General features: G+C 41.2%; 2 protein-coding genes across 4 annotated transcripts in view; one reads left to right on the top strand and one right to left on the bottom strand.

The window, feature by feature from the left end:
• Positions 1-2620: 2620 nt before the first annotated feature.
• Positions 2621-15581, bottom strand: adprm (ADP-ribose/CDP-alcohol diphosphatase, manganese-dependent). 3 transcript variants are annotated; one of them, XM_043714449.1, is made up of 4 exons: positions 15544-15581; positions 12277-12920; positions 11490-11612; positions 2621-4953 (listed from the first exon to the last, which is right to left on the bottom strand). In XM_043714449.1, the coding sequence occupies exons 2-4, from the start codon at positions 12884-12886 to the stop codon at positions 4655-4657; spliced, it is 1032 nt and encodes a 343-aa protein (XP_043570384.1). In that variant the 5' UTR covers positions 12887-12920; positions 15544-15581; the 3' UTR covers positions 2621-4654. The 3 variants fall into 3 exon arrangements, with proteins under 3 accessions (XP_043570384.1, XP_043570386.1, XP_043570383.1); XM_043714451.1 differs by lacking the exon at positions 15544-15581 and adding an exon at positions 15520-15542; XM_043714448.1 differs by lacking the exon at positions 15544-15581 and adding an exon at positions 13020-13137.
• A 2113-nt stretch (positions 15582-17694) lies between these two features.
• Positions 17695-17962, top strand: part of LOC122562027 (protein SCO1 homolog, mitochondrial-like) — a 25950-nt gene continuing 25682 nt past the window's right edge. The window contains exon 1 of the mRNA XM_043714447.1: positions 17695-17866. Within this exon, the coding sequence (XP_043570382.1) occupies positions 17726-17866 (141 nt within the window). The 5' untranslated portion in view covers positions 17695-17725. The remainder of the gene's footprint in view (positions 17867-17962) is intronic.

Here is a 17962-nt window from a genome sequence, read left to right as displayed (position 1 = left end):
CTTCAAGTTGCAATGGGGCTTGCTGGAGCATTGCAAAAGGCCTCAATACAAAATACTGGCATAAGACCAGGAAGATGTATTCAAATGGCAAGCGACTGGAAGGATGGTGTCAGCTTGTGGGGAGGTGCAGCTGTTCTGCAGTCTGTTTTCACTCTTGACAAATAGAGGAGACCACACTGTCAGCAGCAAATACATTGTAAAAGGTAAAGACTTTAATGTGAGATCAGCAAGTTAAATTCATCCCTTTTACCAAATTTTTCTTTTAAGATCTCAGATGTTGGCATCAGTCACGTGTTACTCCCTTTGCACTGGCAATGACAGATCTCTGATCCACATATCATACAGTTCTGGACTCCAATACACTTTGGAGTATACTGAAACCTATAATTGAAATGCTGAAGCTAGGACACTTTGCACACAAGGTCAAACACCCAGCTCATTATCTGAGAAGTGCATATATCAGGGCTTTTTCATTCTCTCTTGGTACTCATGCACTTTGCAACTACTTCAATGCTCACAGCATTTCTGCCTTTTTTTTGCTTGTTGCCCACACAGCCAAAACATAAAGGCTCACAGTATTTCTATCCTACCTTGCCTTTTAGCACAGACATAAAACTGGGCAGCTTGTCATGTTTGGGGAAAGGTCCACTGAGGGTTACCACCATCCTGGAGTTTAATGGGGTATTGTGTACAATGATTTTTGGCATTGCTAAGCTGCAAGGCTGGGAGGCTCAGGTGTAAAATATGAGATTAAAGAGTTAAATAGAAATGCCAACTGGCCTCTATGGGCCATCAAAGGTCAATCTCTCCTGCATTGCAACTGTGAAAGTCTATTCCTAACCTGTAGCTTTTGACCTGGCACATGGCTGGGCTTTAAGCATAGTGCTGGTATCAGGAAACGCACAAGATCATGGCAATAGCTTGTATGTCAATACTACTGTGCCATCACCAATGTGCCACCATAGAGGAATGATGCATACAAAGAAGTGAACAAAGTAAAATTGTGATAGAAGACTCATCAGAGGTGAAGCCCTCAATGAAACTCCCAAAATTGACATTTAGTTAAACTCAGAAAATTTAGCTCAGTTTCTACTGTAATTTGCAGCTTAAAATTGTGCCATGTTGAAATACGAATGACTAAGATGGTGATCAAGGGACATAGCACTTTTTGAATGGCCTTTAAGATAACAGGATTTTGTAAGGCTTAAAATACCTGATCTTGATCTCTTTTGACATTTGGTTCCAAGTTTTGGGAGTTGCTGACAGAAATTATAACGTCAATAATCTCAGATGGGTTTATTGTACTATTCTTGTTAGAAGAAGGCATTTTCAAAATTTTACCAGATATTCACCCATGTCTGTGTTGCTAGTAATATTGTCAACTGAATCCCACATTTCTTAAATCAGAACTGTGTTACTTCCCAAGCTCTGGATTTACAAAAGGACCTATAGCCACGTAGGAAAAATTAATCTTGGATATGCAGACCTTCCAAAAGGTGATTGGATTAACATTTAAGTGAGACAAGAACAAATATAAATTTAAGGTCATTACAATCAACTTTCACCTACTTCTGCAATCTTCATCTATTTCATGTTTTATTTTAAATGTGATAAGTTCTAAAAATGTATCTTAAATATTAGAAGACATTACATTGTTTTCTTAACAAATAATCTTACATACTTGTGAATTGAATTGAATTGAATTTATTGTCACGTGTGCCGAGGCACAGTGAAAAGCTTTGTCTTGCAAGCAATACAGGCAGATCACGGCATTAAATAGCAGAGATAAGTAAATAGTAGGTAAACAGCGGCAAAAACAAAAAACACAGAACAGATTAGATTCCCTACAGTATGGAAACAGGCCCTACAGCCGAACAAGTCCACACCGACCCTCTGAAGAGTAACCCACCCAGACACATTCCCCTACCCTATATTTACCCCTGACGAATGCACCTAAAACTATGGGCAATTTAGCACGGCCAACTCACCTGACCTGCACATCACTGGAATGTGATATAAACTGCACCTAAATTCTTCCTTAGACACATACTAAGAAAACCAGAACTGTGATAGGAACGGTGGTAGAAATGTTAGTGTCCTTTCCTCTCTTCTTCAGCATGAAATGATGAATTTGCAATAATACAACAACTTATCACATCCTTAGATGTCTCACATTTTCCCAATAAAGTAATGCTGTATTGCAGATAAAAATAGCCAATGATTACTCTTTGCAAGGTTCTACAATCTACAAATGAGAGGAATTACCTGTTTATTGTTTCTCTTCGTATTGGTTGAGGATTAACATTGGCCAGGATAGTGAGAACAACTCCCTGCTTTTCAAAATGTCACGTTTCATTTGCACCTCAGTTTTAAGCTGATTCAAAGGGTGGTACAGGTGACAATCTCCAGATGCTCCATCAATGACGTTTCCTCCATCATAAGATCAGAATTGGGGATTGTTGCTGCCCAACAGAGATGTCTGCCAATAATTGCACACTGTTCAGCACCATTCACAATTCCTCAGATACTGAAGTAGTTCCTGTTCATAGAACAATACAGTGCAAAACAGGCCTTTCGGTCCTCGATCGACCCAAATGCAACAAGGTTTGGATAATTCCCCAAGTCAGCCCAAGCCTGGGTATGTAACATTTGTGTCACATAAATGCCTGGCAAAATCCAATAAGAGGCAATCTAAACACTGGCCACTGACATTCCATAGAGTTACCATCACTGAATGGTATCATCACCTATCAACATCCTAAGAGTTACCACTGACCTGAAACTCAACTGAGCTTGCCATAAAAATGTAGTGCCTACAAATCAGGTCAAAAGCTAGGAATAGTACAGTAAATCACCTCCTGGCTCCCCAAAGCCTGTCTGCCATTTACAAGGCACAAGTAAGGAGTATGGTAGAATACTCCCCACTTGCCAGGATACATGCAGCTCCAATAACAAGGAAGCTTGAGAACAACCAGGACAAAGCTGCCTGCTCGAATGACATCATTTCCACTGTGTTGACCACCAATGCTTAGTCGCAGCAATACGTACTATCTATAAGATGCACTGCAGAAATTCAGCAAATATCCTTCAATAGCATCTTCCAGACCCATACCACTTCCATCTGGATGGACAAAGGCAACAGATAATTGGGAAGACCACCACCTGCACCCCTCCAAGCCACTCATAATCCTGACTTGGAAATGTATTGCATTTCTTTCATTGTGGCTGCACCAAAATCCTGAAATACCTTCCCTGAGGACACTGTGGGTCTATCGAAGGGATATGGACTGCAGCAGTTCAAGAAGGCAGCTCATCAACACCTTCTCAAGAGCAACAAGGAATAGACAATAAATGTTGGCCATCCAGCAGTACCCATAAGTGATAAATAAAAAAAACACTCCATCAGAGTGCATCAATTTGAACACTCAATCTTTTGAGTCATAGATTTTGGCTAATTTATAGCCAGACTTATCCTTATAATTTCAATCTCATTCTAACACAATGTTCACTAAGCACATTAGTATTCAGGCTTACACTCCTTTTAATGGAAGCTCATTTTGTGTACATATGCTTTTCGAGGTACACATTTCAAATATCTTAAACCTATCCAGGTATTGTATTCTCTCGCTCCATTATCATAATTGAAATAAGATGGTTGTATCAAAATATAAAAGACTTGGGTTACGCTCCTCCTCAGATAATATTTTGATGGGAAAATACTCACTTTCACGAGTTGGTCTAAACAATTAACAATCTTTCCCTTCTTTTTTGGACTCCCTAAACTATGTAACAATGGACTGAAAAATATCCTTAGCAATTAAACAAGCTGCCTTAAGCAGTGCCTTTCTACTTAATTAACTTCATTAATAGCCACGCAATATCAAACACCACAAGGTATTTTACCATCTTTCCTACCTCCACACATGGTCACTATGAAATGTATGGAAGCAAGCTCTAAACTCTAGCCAGGTTTCAGGCGTGAGCCTAATTATTGCCATGAGCTTTTGATGTGTATAATTAAATGAAAAGTTTGAAGTAACCAAAGTTGAGACTCTCATTTCCAGTATTATGTTCCAAAAAGACAACTGGTGAAGACTTGAGCCTGTCTTTGCACAATTTTACAAGCACTCATTTCAGAATTGAGTTTTGGTGTCTGTCTATTTATCGAGGAACAAGTAAATCCCCTTTTAATACTAATTAATAATATAAATATCCCATCCCATGTTGCAAAATCTTGATCACCCTGTTCTATCTTTAGTAAGGCAAAGATTCAAATAACGTAACAAAATTTATATTATATGTTTACAACACGAAATTCGTGACTAGCAAGGGCCTACGTTTACGTGCATTAACTTAAAAGCTGCTTGAACTGCAACACAAGGGTAATGCAAAACGGAAGGGTTCAGATGAAATAGTGCCATGCTCAAGTAAAACAGTGCTATAAAGTAAAAATTGCCGACCAGATTTTTTTGATTGCAGTGAGAAACTTCAATTACTGCTATCTAAATTTACTATTAAATTCTTTGCATTTAATTTTCCAATACAACTCCATTGCTCTGCCATTTGAGTTTAGTTATTAAAATGGAGAAATTCATTGGACAGTACACAGCATCGTGTGATTATGGTCTGCATGCCTCACAAGATTATGCCTCATTCATTTATGTTTGTCAAAGTGTAGAACTCTTTCAGGAATCCTGCCCCTTCCCTTTAAAATCATTCTGTCTTCATATACACGAATAGTACCAAATGCATGGCTTTCTGGTGGTGTTTCAATCACACCTTCCAAGGTAAGATGGTGAATTCCATGATCATCCAAGTAGTAACCACCATCGTGATCATGGCCTGCGATAAAACACACTACACTTGTGTGTGCATGCAACACCGAGAGGATTTCATCATAGTTCCAGGCAATGCACATTGGATCTGTCGAGTATGGGTGGACAGGAAGATGACCTGCATGAAGAAAACAGTTTACAATTACATTACCGTTTTCTCATTTTCTAATACACATTTTCATGCTTTCAACTGAGTTGGTCATACCTGGTCAAATATACATAAACAAATTCACTCTATACGTCATCCAGTACTTTAGTCAAACCAAGTCAAAAAAAAGAAAAATGGCTGCAGCTGTATATGAGGTACTAAATTGAGACCAATAAAACAATGAAGAGGTTACCGCACAATGTGTTAGTCTCTAAACAATAGTAACTTAAGAACTCTGGATGTCTCTGCTTCTCAGGCATGTCATGCAAATCCTGATTTAATTTTAATACTTGTAGTTAATTAATAGGCTTTGGTTTTATTCTTTCATGGGATGAGGGCATTGCTAGCTAGGCCAGTATTTATTGCCCATCACTAATTGCTGCGAGGACAATTAAGAATTAACTACATTGCTGTGGGTCTGGAGTCACACAGAGGCCAGACCAGGTAAGGATGGCAGTTTTCTTCTTTAAAGGACATTAGTGAATTAGATGGGTTTTTCCAATAATCAACAATGGATTGCTAGACTTTTAATTCCAGATATTTTTTGAATTCAAATTCCACCATCGCCGCAGCAGGATTTGAACCTGGGTCCCCAGAACATTACCTGGGTTTCTGGGTGAAGAGTCCGGTGGTAATACCACTAGGCCATTGCCTCCTCAGAGAAAATCTTAAAATGAAGCTGAGGTTATTCAATACACTGACTGCCAAAATGAAGAAGCACCTTAATATGTGCAATTTCATGCCTAAACATTGTAATGCTTTTTTTAAAAAAAGGTCATTCATGCTGTCGTTGACCTTGTCAGAATTTATTGCCCAACCCTAATTACCCAGAGGGGAGTTAAGAGTCAACCATATTGCTGTGGGAAACAGAGTTACATGTAACAATGGAAGTTTTCTAGTCATCATTAGACTCTTAATTCCAGATTTTAATTAAATTCAAATTCCACCATCTGCCACAGCAGGATTCTAACCTGGGTCCTAACAGGATTCTAACCTAGAAAGGTAACCGGTAATATTAGGAAAGATTGCAAGACCTTTTCTAGATATATAAAGAGCAAATGAGAGGCAAAAGTGGACATTGGGCTGCTGGAAAATGCTGCTGGAGAAGTAGTTATGCGGAACAAAGAAATGGCTGAGGAACTGAGTAAGTATTTTGTGTCAGTCGTGAAAGACACGAATAATATCCCAAACATTCGGGAGGGGGCGCAAATGGAGGTAATTCTGTAGCCATCACCAAGAAAAAGGTGCTAGAAAAACTGAAAGATCTGAAAGTGGATAAATTGCTTGGACTAGATGGGCTACACCCTAGAGTTCTGAAGGAGATAGCTGAAGAAATAGTGGAGACTTCAGCAGTGATCTTTGTGGTATGACTGGAGTCAGGGAGGAACCCAGAGGATTGGAAACTTGCTAATGTAAAAACCCTCTATTTATGAAGTGAGCAAGGCAAAAGATAGGAGATTATAGGCCAATTAGCCTGACCTCAGTCCTTTGGAGACCATTGTGAAGGATGAGATTTCTGAATACTTGGAACTGCATGGTAAAATGGGGCAAAGTCAGCATGGTTTCATCAAGGGGAGGTCATACCTGACAACTCTGTTAGAATTCTTTGAGGAGGAATGAGCAGGTTAGACCAAGGAGAGCCAATGGATATTATCTATCTGGACTTACAGAATGCCTTTGATAGGATGCCGCACAGGAAGCTACTCAGTAAGATAAGGGTCCATGGTGTTACAGGCCACGTACTAACATGGAAAGAAGCTTGGCTGGCTGGCAGAAGGCAAACAGTGGAGACAAAAGAGTTCTTCTCAGGATGGAAGCCAGTGACTAGTGGTGTTCCACAAGGATTGGTGTTTGGACCACAACTTTTCATCTTATACATTAATGATCTGGATGAATGAACTGAGGGCATTCTGGCTATGTTTGCACATGTTACAAAGATAGGTGATGGGGCAGGCAGTAGCGAGGAAGTGGAAAAGTTGCAGAAAGATTTAGACAGGTCAAGAGAGTGGGCAAAGAAATGGCAGATAAAATACAACATGGGAAAGTGTGAGGTTATACACTTTGGTAAGAAGAATAGAGGCATGGACTATTCTCTAGATAGGGAGAAAATTCAGAAATCTGAAGTGTAAAGGAACTTGGGAGTCCTAGTCCAGGTTTCTCTTAAGATAAACTTGCAGATTGAGTCGATAGTTAGAAAAACAAATACAATGTTGTTATTCATCTAGAGAGGAGTAGAATATAAAAGCAGGGATGTACTTCTGAGGCTTTATAAGACTCTGGTCAGACCACATTTAGAGTACAGTGAGAAATTCTGGGCCCCATACCTCAAGAAAGATGTATTGGCCCTGGAGCGGATCCAGTGGAGGTTCACGAGAATGATCCCAGGAATGAAAGGCTTAACATATGAGGAACGTTTGAGGACTCTGGGACTATACTTGATGGAGCTCAGAAGGATGAGGGGGATCTGACTGAAACCTACAGAATATTGAATGGCCTGGACAGAGTGGATGTTGGGAAGATGTTTGCAGGAGAGATGAGGACCCAAAGGCACAGTCCAGGGTAAAGGAAAGACCTTTTGAATGGAGATAAGGAGAAACCTCTTCAGCCAGAGAGTGGTGAATCTATGGAATTCATTGCTACAGAAGGCTGCGGAGGCCAGGTCACTGAGTATATTTAAAACAGAGATAGAGAGATTCTTGATTACCAAGGGGATCAAAGGTCACAGGGAGCAAGCAGGAAAATGGGGTTGAAAAATCTATCAGCCATGACCAAATGGCAGAGCAGACTTGATGGACTGAATGGCATAATTTCTGTTCCTTATGTCTTCTAGCCCTCAGAACATTAACAGGATCTCTGGATTAACTGCCCAGCAGTAATACCATCAGGACTTCGCTTATCAACATGAAACTGCAGTTTCTTTGCATTGATACCAAGACTTTCGTGTGACTGGCCTATAGGATGAATGGCAGGTAACGTGAATAATAGGAAAAAAACTGAACTGCAAATTTGCTAAAAATCTAGAAAAGGAAATTTCACAATATAAGTTACAATGTCACTTATGTAAGGGTGACTAAAAGTTTGCTTGCAGCAGCGAATTTGACCTTTCTTCAGATATGACCAATTAATCTGCACTTTTGCAGCATTGATTGAGGAAGGAATGTTGGCCAAGAAGTTGCAAACTCTTTGTTGATCTTTTAGTCAACTTACTGCTGAAATAACTTCTTCACCCCCCTTGAATTGCCAATCAGTATATGTGACCTTTAAATGATATGTTACACTGAAGCTAGTAAATACAATGGTGCAGTACTTCATCAAAACTTCAGAGTCAACTTTGATCATGTGCTGAAATAAGGGACTGATAAACTGATAAGTAAGCAAAAGGAAATGAAATAATTTCTGACTGGGAAAGGAATTATTGCATTTATTCAAGTTTTGACTCTAAATATAGGTATATCTTGGTTAGAGGACATGTCATGTATTTTGTGCAGTCCTTTCAGTTGAAATTTTTTACGCATGCATTTTTAGTGCCAGCTTTGCTCAGTTGCTAGCATGCTTGTTCAAGTCAGAAAATGGATAGTACTGACACCTAAACTGGAAGGTTCTGAGCTCACCATGGACAAAATTTCTTAACCTAGGCTTTCAAAACAAAAAGGTAATGGATCTGGGCATCGCCCATCCCTAACTGGCCTTGGTATAGGGACATCAGAAAGCACTGGAGTTGCAATCGGCAACACTAGAGCCAATCATCTAGCCATGCACTTGCTGCTTATGCAAAATTGCTCTATTCAAAAGAGAATCCTTTGGTTGTAAAGTACTTCAGGGGTATCCTGGGAATGTCATCGAAGAATGTGGTACTGGAAGAGCACAGCTGGTCAGGCAGCATCTGAGGAGCAGAAGAGTTGACATTTCAAGCATAAGCTCTTCATTAGGAATGGGGAAGTGATCTAAGGGTACTGATGGATAAATGGAAGGGGGTGGTGCTAGGTAAGGTAGCTGGGATTGCAATTGGTAGATGGAGGTAGGGGGGAGATAGGGGGAGATGGTGATAGATCAGAGCGGATAGGTGGAAAGGAAGATGGACACGTAGGACAGGTCAAGAGGGAGATACCAAGTTGGAAGACTGGCTCTGGAATAAGTGGAGGGAGGGGGAAAGAAAAAACTGGTGAAATCTACATTGATTCGGTGAGGTTGGAGGGTCCCAAGGTGGAAGATGACGCGTTCTTCCTCCAGGCATTGGGTGGCTAGAGTTTGGATGTGGAGGCAGCCCAGGACTTGCACGTCCTTGGCTGAGTAGGAGGGGGAGTTAAAGCATTTGGCAGTGGGGTTGTTTAGTGCTTGCGTCCCAGAGATTCTCTGAAACGTTCTTCAAGTTGGCGTCCTATCTCCCCAAGGTTGAGAAAACGACACAGACAGCAACTGACAGTAGATGATGTGTGTGGAAGTACAGGTGAATCTCTGTTGGATTTGGAAGGATCCTTTGGGGCCTTTGACAGTGGTGAGTAGGGGGGTGTGGGCGCAGGTTTTGCACTTCTTGCACTGGCAAGGGAAGGGGCCAGGAGTAGAGGATGGGAGTCATGGACTTAACAAGGGAGTCGCAGAGGGAATGATCTCTGTGGAATGCTGAAAGGGGTGGGGAGGGAAATAGATCCCTGGAGGTGGGATCTGTGTGTAGGTGGCGGAAATGGTGGAGGATTGGTGTATCCGGAGGTTGGTGGGGGTGGAAGGTGAGGACCAGTGGTTTCTGTCCTTGTTGCAATTGAAGGGGTGGGTTTCAAGGACAGAGGTAAGTGAAGTGGAGGACATGCGCTGAGAGCATCGTTGACCACGTGGAAGGGGAAATTGCAGTCCTTGAAGAAGGAGGCCATCTGGGAGTGTTCTATGGTGGAACTGGTCCTCCTGGGAGCAGATGCGGTGGAGGCAGAAGAATTGTGAGTAAGGATCCTGAGGATGTGAAAACAAGTATCGATACAAGTCAAGGCTCAGTACCCATAATTGTAAGTTTCTGTGATAAGAATGAGTTCAATGTCTTCTCAGCTAATTTTTGTTTGACTTGGGGGGGATTTGGGTGTTGCTGGCAGACCAGCATTCATTACCCGTACTTCACTGCCCTTGAGAAGGTGGTGGTGAGCTGTAAGATGTACAAGAATGGAACAGAAGAAATTATTTTTAATTCATAGAATCATTGTGGACGCAGGCCATTTGGCCCACCAAGTCCACACTGATCATCTGAGGAGCATGCCACCCCAGGCCTGTTCCCCAACACGATCCCTGTAACCCTGCATTTCCCATGGCTAATCCACCTAGCCTGCACAACCCTGGATACTATGGGCAATTTAGCATGGCCAATCCACCTAACTTGCACACCTTTGGATTGTGGGATAAAACCCACGCTAGACAGAATCACGAAAAGACATAGGGTGAATGATGCAAACTCCACAAAGACAATTGCCAAGGAGGAATCGAACCAGAGTCCCTGGTGCAGTGAGACAGCAGTGCTAATCACAGAGCCACAGTGCTGCCCTATATGCTTCCAATTCTCAGAAAATATACTGAGAGAAATATTTGCCTCAGAACAGAAAACAGTGCCTAATTTGACCTACAAGTTTATCTCAAGGTCTGCTGGACTTCAACTTCATATATATTGCCACTGTCTATACTTTTCAAGTAAATCCAAGTAGAAATCTAAATGAATCGTACACATAACTTGTGGGAAAGACATAAATTATGCAAGTGCCTGACACAATTTATACTCTACTTGCAATCGGTGGTCACATCAGTCTCAACAATGATCAGAGTATTAAAATAAAACTTCAAGTGCATAGGTCTGTTTTTGTACAAGATTACACAGAAATGTCAGAGGAACTAAACTAACTACCGTAACAAAGGAGCTACCACAAGACACACACATAATTCAACTAAAACTTTAACTTTTGTGTTCGAAGAACATTTCTAGCATGCCGTTATATTAATGCTGTGCAAGAGATGTTTTTGGACTTATTTCCAAAGTGGCAATAAAGGGGATGAGCTGACTCCTGAACACAGAAAAGAAGGAATGTAACTCGCTGCAAACAAAAAGAGGCAGGAAACTTGCACCTATCACCTGCTCATGATACTACTCATCAAAGATCATATCTGCTATACAATAACATCCTTAGATCCAGGATTGGTTTTTAAAGTTGCCTTTCAGATTTAATGATTCTCTTCGTTTTGGTATTCACACATCATTTCTACTCCAAGAAAACAAGTCTGATTTATTTAAACCAAGATTACCATTAAAACAAATACATGATAAACCTAGTTACTGAAAATATATAATAAAACAAATTACTGCAGATGCTGAATATTTAAAACAAAAACTGATGAGTTCCAATGAATAGCCACTGGATTCGAAATGTTAACCCTCTTTCTCCCTACAGATGCAGCCAGGCCTGCTGAGTTTTGCCAGCAATTTCTTTTTTTGTTACTGAAACTATATCTCCTAATTTATCAAGAATGTAATTACTTACCAATAACTGTAACCTTTTCCTGGTTATTATCAGAGAAAGTGAGTATCTTGTTTAGCCATTCCATCTGTTCTTGACTGAAACCTCCATTGAATGCCAGAAAGCGTGAATTCAGTCCATCGAGACCTGTCAATCAAATACATGCAACTAATACGTTTTCAACTTACATTGAGCCACTTGTATTGATCGTTATTAATTATATATCTTTTAATTTGTAGCAATGTTTATGCATTTTGCTATTTTTGAAGCTTGCAATTTCACATAAACAAACTAATAACTGAATTCTGAAAGTATCTCAGCATCTGCTAACACAGCAAATACAACGTATGACTATTGTCCAAAAACAAACAGATGCCCCACATGACTTAGAATGGAGTGGCGATGGTACTTCAGGGGTGTCAACATATATTTTGAATATGCTTACATATGAGTTTTTGGGTCAGTAAAAATGGTTTGTTGGTAGCAATACTACATTTTTAAATTTCCATTGTAAATCCCTATGTACACAATATAATGGGAACTCTCTATAAACTAGTGACAACCTAATTACATTCTCTGGCTGATACGGTCGTGCAGCGCCTTCATGAGGGCAAGTTGTAATTACAACCGCAATAGCTTTTACACATCATGTTATACAGACTGCTCTATTTTACACAATTCATTCCATTTTACAGATTGTTCCATTTTAAAGCTAACCATTGGCCTTTTTGAAATGGAAAACATCAACAGGAAGTGCACACAAAGCAAAACCAAAATTGTACGACAAACACACAGTAAAATAACTGTTTACCTTTGGGGCTATTAAGATTTTCATTTCTGTTGTTTGATTTCAGTTTCTGTAGCGAATAGCGATGTTTCTTGCTATCCTTTTTCCTTCCCAGAACACTGAGATCGTATGTGTCAGTTAATATGAAGCGGAATTTAGGAAATGGACTAAAATGGTAGCCATAAAAGGCATCAGGATCATCAGGGTCCAAGTCTGATTTAATGTTACTGTCTCCATTGTCAAAGAGTTTGCCATTTCCTAAGTGTTTGCTATTGAGAGATGAGTTAAGTAGCTGCTCCCTGTTAAAATTATAAAATTCATGATTTCCCCAGATATGGTGAACTGGAGACAGAGACTTTGCAAATTCATTTATGACCACTTGAAGTGCATGATCTGACGACTTTAGCTGTGAATTGCATCCATCAATGATGTCACCAAGCTGCAGAATAAACCTGGGAGTGATCACTTCTTCATTCCATTCTTGAAGAGCACTGCGGAGTAACTGGAGGCTGTTTCTATAGTAACGTTCTCTTGTCCTTGAATAATTGAAGCCATTCTCTGTGTCAGCATACTGAATGTCTGCTATGACTCCAAAAGTAAAACACAGGTTGACTTCTGCTGCTTCAGTCTCCATCCTTTTAAATATTTCACTTGCACATGCCCACCATCTTAAAAACAAAAGCAGTAGCTGAGAACAGTCACCTGGATTTAATAAGACGGACTATGTCTACGGCGCAAAGATGGAGTACACAGGTTGTAGAACATACCTTTGTGTCAATTTGCTGTTCCTGAGACATTCAACATTAATCTAATGTTAACAAAAAAAAGAACTGTGCATTCCAGAAATCAGAAATAAAAGTAGAATGTGCTGGAAAACTCAGCAGGTCTGGCAGCATCTGTGGAGAGAAAGCAGAGCTAATGTTTCAGGTTCTAAAGAAGGGTCACTGGACCTGAGACGATAGCATCTGTGGAAAGAAGTCAGAGTTAACAGACCTGCTTAGTGTCTCCAGCAATTTCTGCTTCTGTTTGATATTTATCTCATGTAAATGCTGCCTATAAAAAGGAGGTAATGCAGATATGTGGGCAAAAACAGGAGGATTTTACAATAACAGCTCTTAAAAAAAAGTTTGCCAAATAAAAATCCACTTTCTCCCTAAATATATCTATCTTGTTATGTAAAGACACTTTTTATTATCGGCCTCATCCTCTTCTATAGCGTGGAGTTCCTCAGGTGTCCTGAAGCTAAGCAGAAATGCGTGCTGTGAGGAAGATGTGAAACAGTGTTAATGGGATTTGGACAAACTTTGAGTTTGCAAGAAATTGAATATAATTTGGAAAAATGCGAGATCATCCACTTTAGTAGGAGGAATAGATGCGCAGAGTACTTCTTATTTGGAAAGTATATATCAAAGGAACTGAGGTTCCTTATCAATAAGTCATTCATGGCTAATATGCAGGTGCAGCAAGCCATTAGGAAGGCTAATGGAATGGTAGCCTTTATCACAAGAGGATTAAAGTATGGCGTAATGAAAACTTGTTTCAACTGTGTAAGAGTTTGGTATTACCATAGAAGGAGTGCAACAAAGAGTCATCAGACTTGTTCACAGGACACAGGGACTGTCCTCTGGAGAGAGATTGGTCAAATCTAACCTGTATTCTCTGGAATTTAGAAGAATAAGAGGCGATTGCATTGAATTTTATAAAATACATAAGGGGATAAATAAGGTAAATATGGGTAAGACGTTTTATCTGGCTGGAGAATCTTGAATCAGGGGTACAATTTAAAAATAAGTTGGATCCAATTTAGGATGAGACAAGGTGAATTTTTTTATTCACCAAGTTGTAAATCTTTGAAATTCTCCGGCACAGATGGCTGGGAAATCTCAGTCTTTGACTACATTGAAAGGTGCTTTTGGCAGTTTACAGATTACCTTTGGCATTGGTGTGGGGATAGTTGGGTAACTGGCATTGAAGTTCCAACTATTCATTATCAGTCAAGAGTGTGTTGCTGGAAAAGCACAGCAGGTCAGGCAGCATCTGAGGAGCAGAAGAATCGACGTTTCGGGCATAAGCCCTTTCCTGATTCTTCTGCTCCTCGGATGCTGCTTTGCCTGCTGTGCTTTTCCAGCAACACACTCTCACCTCTGATCTCCAGCATCTGCATTCCTCACTTTCTCCAAATTGTTCATCATTTTGGATTGCGGAGCAGGTTTAATAGGCTATATCTTCTAGGAGAAAGTGAGGACTGCAGATGCTGGAGATCAGAGCTGAAAATGTGTTGCTGGAAAAGCGCAGGTCAGGCAGCATCCAAGGAGCAGGAGAATCGACGTTTCGGGCATGAGCCCTTCTTCTATCAAATCTCTTTCTTCAGGGCTCATGCCCGAAACGTCGATTCTCCTGCTCCTTGGATGCTGCCTGACCTGCTGCGCTTTTCCAGCAACACATTTTCAGCTCTAATAGGCTGAATGGTCCTATTCCTTTTCCCATATTCCTAGACAGCTAATCCCATTTGGTCAAAACCAGAGTTACCAAAACTTGTTGAACAGTTCAATCATTTCACTTGTACTATTTTTACTTTGAAATTCAATTATTACATTTTTGTCCTTCCATCCTTCAACCTCTCCAAATTTCAGCTCACACGTAAAACATGCCGAAGCTCAGTTATCCTATCCTACAAAAGGCTTCAAGAACGCAAGAAAAAGGAGGTGCAGCAGATAAGTCAGACTATCAAACCTGCTCCATCACACTGGCAATGGCCCAGTGGTTGTTGCACATACACCCAAGTGAAACAGTTAGGACTCAATGGCCATTATCTAATCATTAAATTTTCCAGAGAAGTGCTAACTAAAAGGAGATTTGATAGAAGATCATCACGGGCCAGATAGAGTAAGTAGGGGGGAATAACTCCCTCTTGTAAAATATTTGAGAATTCAAGGTTACAGATTTTAGAGTAACTGGGAAAAGCAGCAATTAAAGGGAAATATTTTCACTTATGAGTTGGTTAAGGAGTGAAGAGTGTGGTGAAGGCAGGAGCAGGAAATGGACTATAGCCAAAAAACAACATGCACAGCTACAGAAAAAACAACGTGGTATTACGGCATTTGCTAACTCAGAGGGCAAGCCCAGGGACAACGGGCCGAATGGCCCCCATCTATGCTGTAACCATGCTCAGTCCCCATGAGGAGAAGAATTCCATAATACTACACCCGAAACACCCCATAATATTAACCCCGTCTGTGAATTTCTCTCCCCGATGAGTCCACTCACTAAGACGCCAACTGCTCCACTTACCCGCCTCGGCCCAACGGTCGGAGCCAACCGATAACCGCCAGCCCCGCCCCACTTCTAGCCCTGCCCACCCGCCTCCTGTCGCGTCTCCGCCTGGCCCGCCACGCATTTCGCGTCACCATCAAACCCCGCCCCGCTCCTTTCCGCGTCACCGCCAGACCAGCCCCACCTCCGCGTCCCTGCCAGCCCCGCCCGCTCCGGAGTCCCTCCCCCTATAGCCTCGCCTCCTGTTGACACCCGGAAGTGTGTCCGCCGTGACGTCAGCATTTCTGATCCTGTGAAAATGCTGGCCGGAAACAATCAGCTCCAGGGTTAACTGCTGAATTTGTGCAAGGTCTTTACGATAGTCCTAGGCCTAATTATATCAACACTTCATTCTCAATTGGCAGTCTGGATTAGGGCTAAATCAGGAGCATTTCACACAAAATCTCAACATTTAATACTTTTCCTTGTGCTTAATCTGCTGTTTTGTTCATTTTAGCTGCTGTCCGCCTGGTTTCACTTCTGGCATTAAAGTTGAGTTTAACACCTTCAGATTGTGAACCCACTCCCATTTCTTCCCTTTGTTTTTGCTTTACTTATTACATTCTCTGTCACCATGTCCTCTCTCCCCTCCCCCTACCCCAGGGGGACTGTTCTTTCCAGTCTGGTAGTTAGACACACCATTCTCACATTAGCTTCTCTCTCCAGGAATACTGCCTGAACCGCTGTGATCTCCAGCATTTATTGTTTTCAACACAGATTTCAGCATCTGCAGTAATTTGCTCCTCCAGTGACATAATGTTGCCCACTTTAGAAAACAGTGGAGTTTTCCTGATGTCCCTAGACCAACCCCAGGATTAGCAACAACCGGCTTATTTTATAAAATGTTTCTACATTTTGGGCCGATTGTGATGATTATTTCTCTTTTAAGTTTGTTTCTCATTTTTCTTTGTTTTTGGGAAGGAAGAAGAAACTTCAAAAATATTTGCTGTATGGAAGCTTTACCTGATCTAAAACTGAGAAGGAGTGGAAATAATATTGATTGAAATAAACACACCTTTTGAAATATGAACATTTTGGAATTTGAACATATACAGTCAGACTGATAAGTTTGTATATACAGTGAATAGCAAAGTGAGGTCAACTGGGGACTTACATTTTGCTGTTGTAGCAATGTTTCACAGACATTATGCCTGTTGTACCTATATTGTCTCTGCAAGGGGCAATTCACTGACTGCAACTGTCCTACCTCTTCCCCATAATCCTCTGACAATCCAATGCTCCTTTAAAAATACCTCCACCACACTCTCAGGAAATGTAAACTAAATCCTCAAATACAGGAGAAATACAGTATTGTGGAATCTGGAACAAACACAGAAAATACTGGAGAAACTCTGCAGGTCTGGCAGTATCTGTCGAGAGAGGAACAGTTAACATTTCGAATCTGATATGATCTTTGAAACTAGTCATACCAGACTTGGAACGTTAACTTTGTTTCTCTCACCACAAATACAGCCAGACCAACATAGTTTCTCCGATGTTGTCTCTTTATCCTAGATTCTCTTAAGCACTCACTAGATACAGGAATTTTTGTCTTTGGTCAGTTTGCCAATAACCTTAAACTGGTGATCTCTGGGCACTTGATTCATTTGCCAGTGACAACGGTCTTTCCCTCCGTACTCTTTGGACCGTCTCATCATTTTGAAGACTCAATGCAACTTAAATTTGGAGTGTTAAATGTTTACTGAACGGTCTGTTTCCGTGCTGCACATCTCGCTGATTCTATGACTCTTAGTTTCACCCTTCTGTGTGGGTTAACTAGGAACTATAAGGTGAACAGTAAAATGAAGTGATCCGGAAAGTGATTATTACATTTCAATACTTCTCTTCTAACAATGTACTTGACTGGCCTGATAAGACTGTTTCCCTCCCCAAAATATTCCCTTTTAATCAAATTTGTGCAGGCACATCCAACAGAATCACAGAAATAAAGGAGGGGGCCAATCAGCCCATCGTCTGGCCCCAACTCTCTGAGGAGCATCTTTTCTCCTGACTTTCTAACACCAAACGCTGTTTCCATTCAGATGTTTACTGTGTCAAATGCTCTGTGATGCTGCAGGAAGTGCAACCTTTCTGCACAGAGGATGTTGTTCCAGTGTTGTTGGTGGGAGGAGGCTCTCACTCTCTTTCCGGGTGTGTGTGTATGGCGCTGATGGTGCAGCTCTGGAGCCGGGGCAGAGCTCTCTCCAGGGTCTGGGGCCGCCAGGCTTTCCCCGATACCCCGTTCCACTTCGGCTCCAGGCAGCAGCTCACACCCCGGAACTTGGCGGCAGCAACCCCGGCGGTGAGTTAGAGACCAGCGGATATTCAACCCTGAACAGAGTGCACTCAGGGTCGATGAGCAGGGGCAGGAGGGAAACTCGTGTCAATGAATGATAGA

This window comes from Chiloscyllium plagiosum, chromosome 24 (assembly GCF_004010195.1).
Source record: "Chiloscyllium plagiosum isolate BGI_BamShark_2017 chromosome 24, ASM401019v2, whole genome shotgun sequence".
In the NCBI taxonomy this organism is placed as follows: Eukaryota; Metazoa; Chordata; class Chondrichthyes; order Orectolobiformes; family Hemiscylliidae; genus Chiloscyllium; species Chiloscyllium plagiosum.
This window is presented reverse-complemented; position numbering and strand designations above follow the sequence as displayed.

Coding starts and splice junctions, on each gene's coding strand:
- adprm (XM_043714449.1), bottom strand. CDS start 12,886: ATGGAGACTGAAGCAGCAGAAGTCAACCTGTGTTTTACTTTTGGAGTC. Junction 11,613..12,276: donor AAATCTTAATAGCCCCAAAG/GTAAACAGTTAT, acceptor TTTGATTGACAG/GTCTCGATGGACTGAATTCA. Junction 4,954..11,489: donor GGAAAAGGTTACAGTTATTG/GTAAGTAATTAC, acceptor TTCTTCATGCAG/GTCATCTTCCTGTCCACCCA.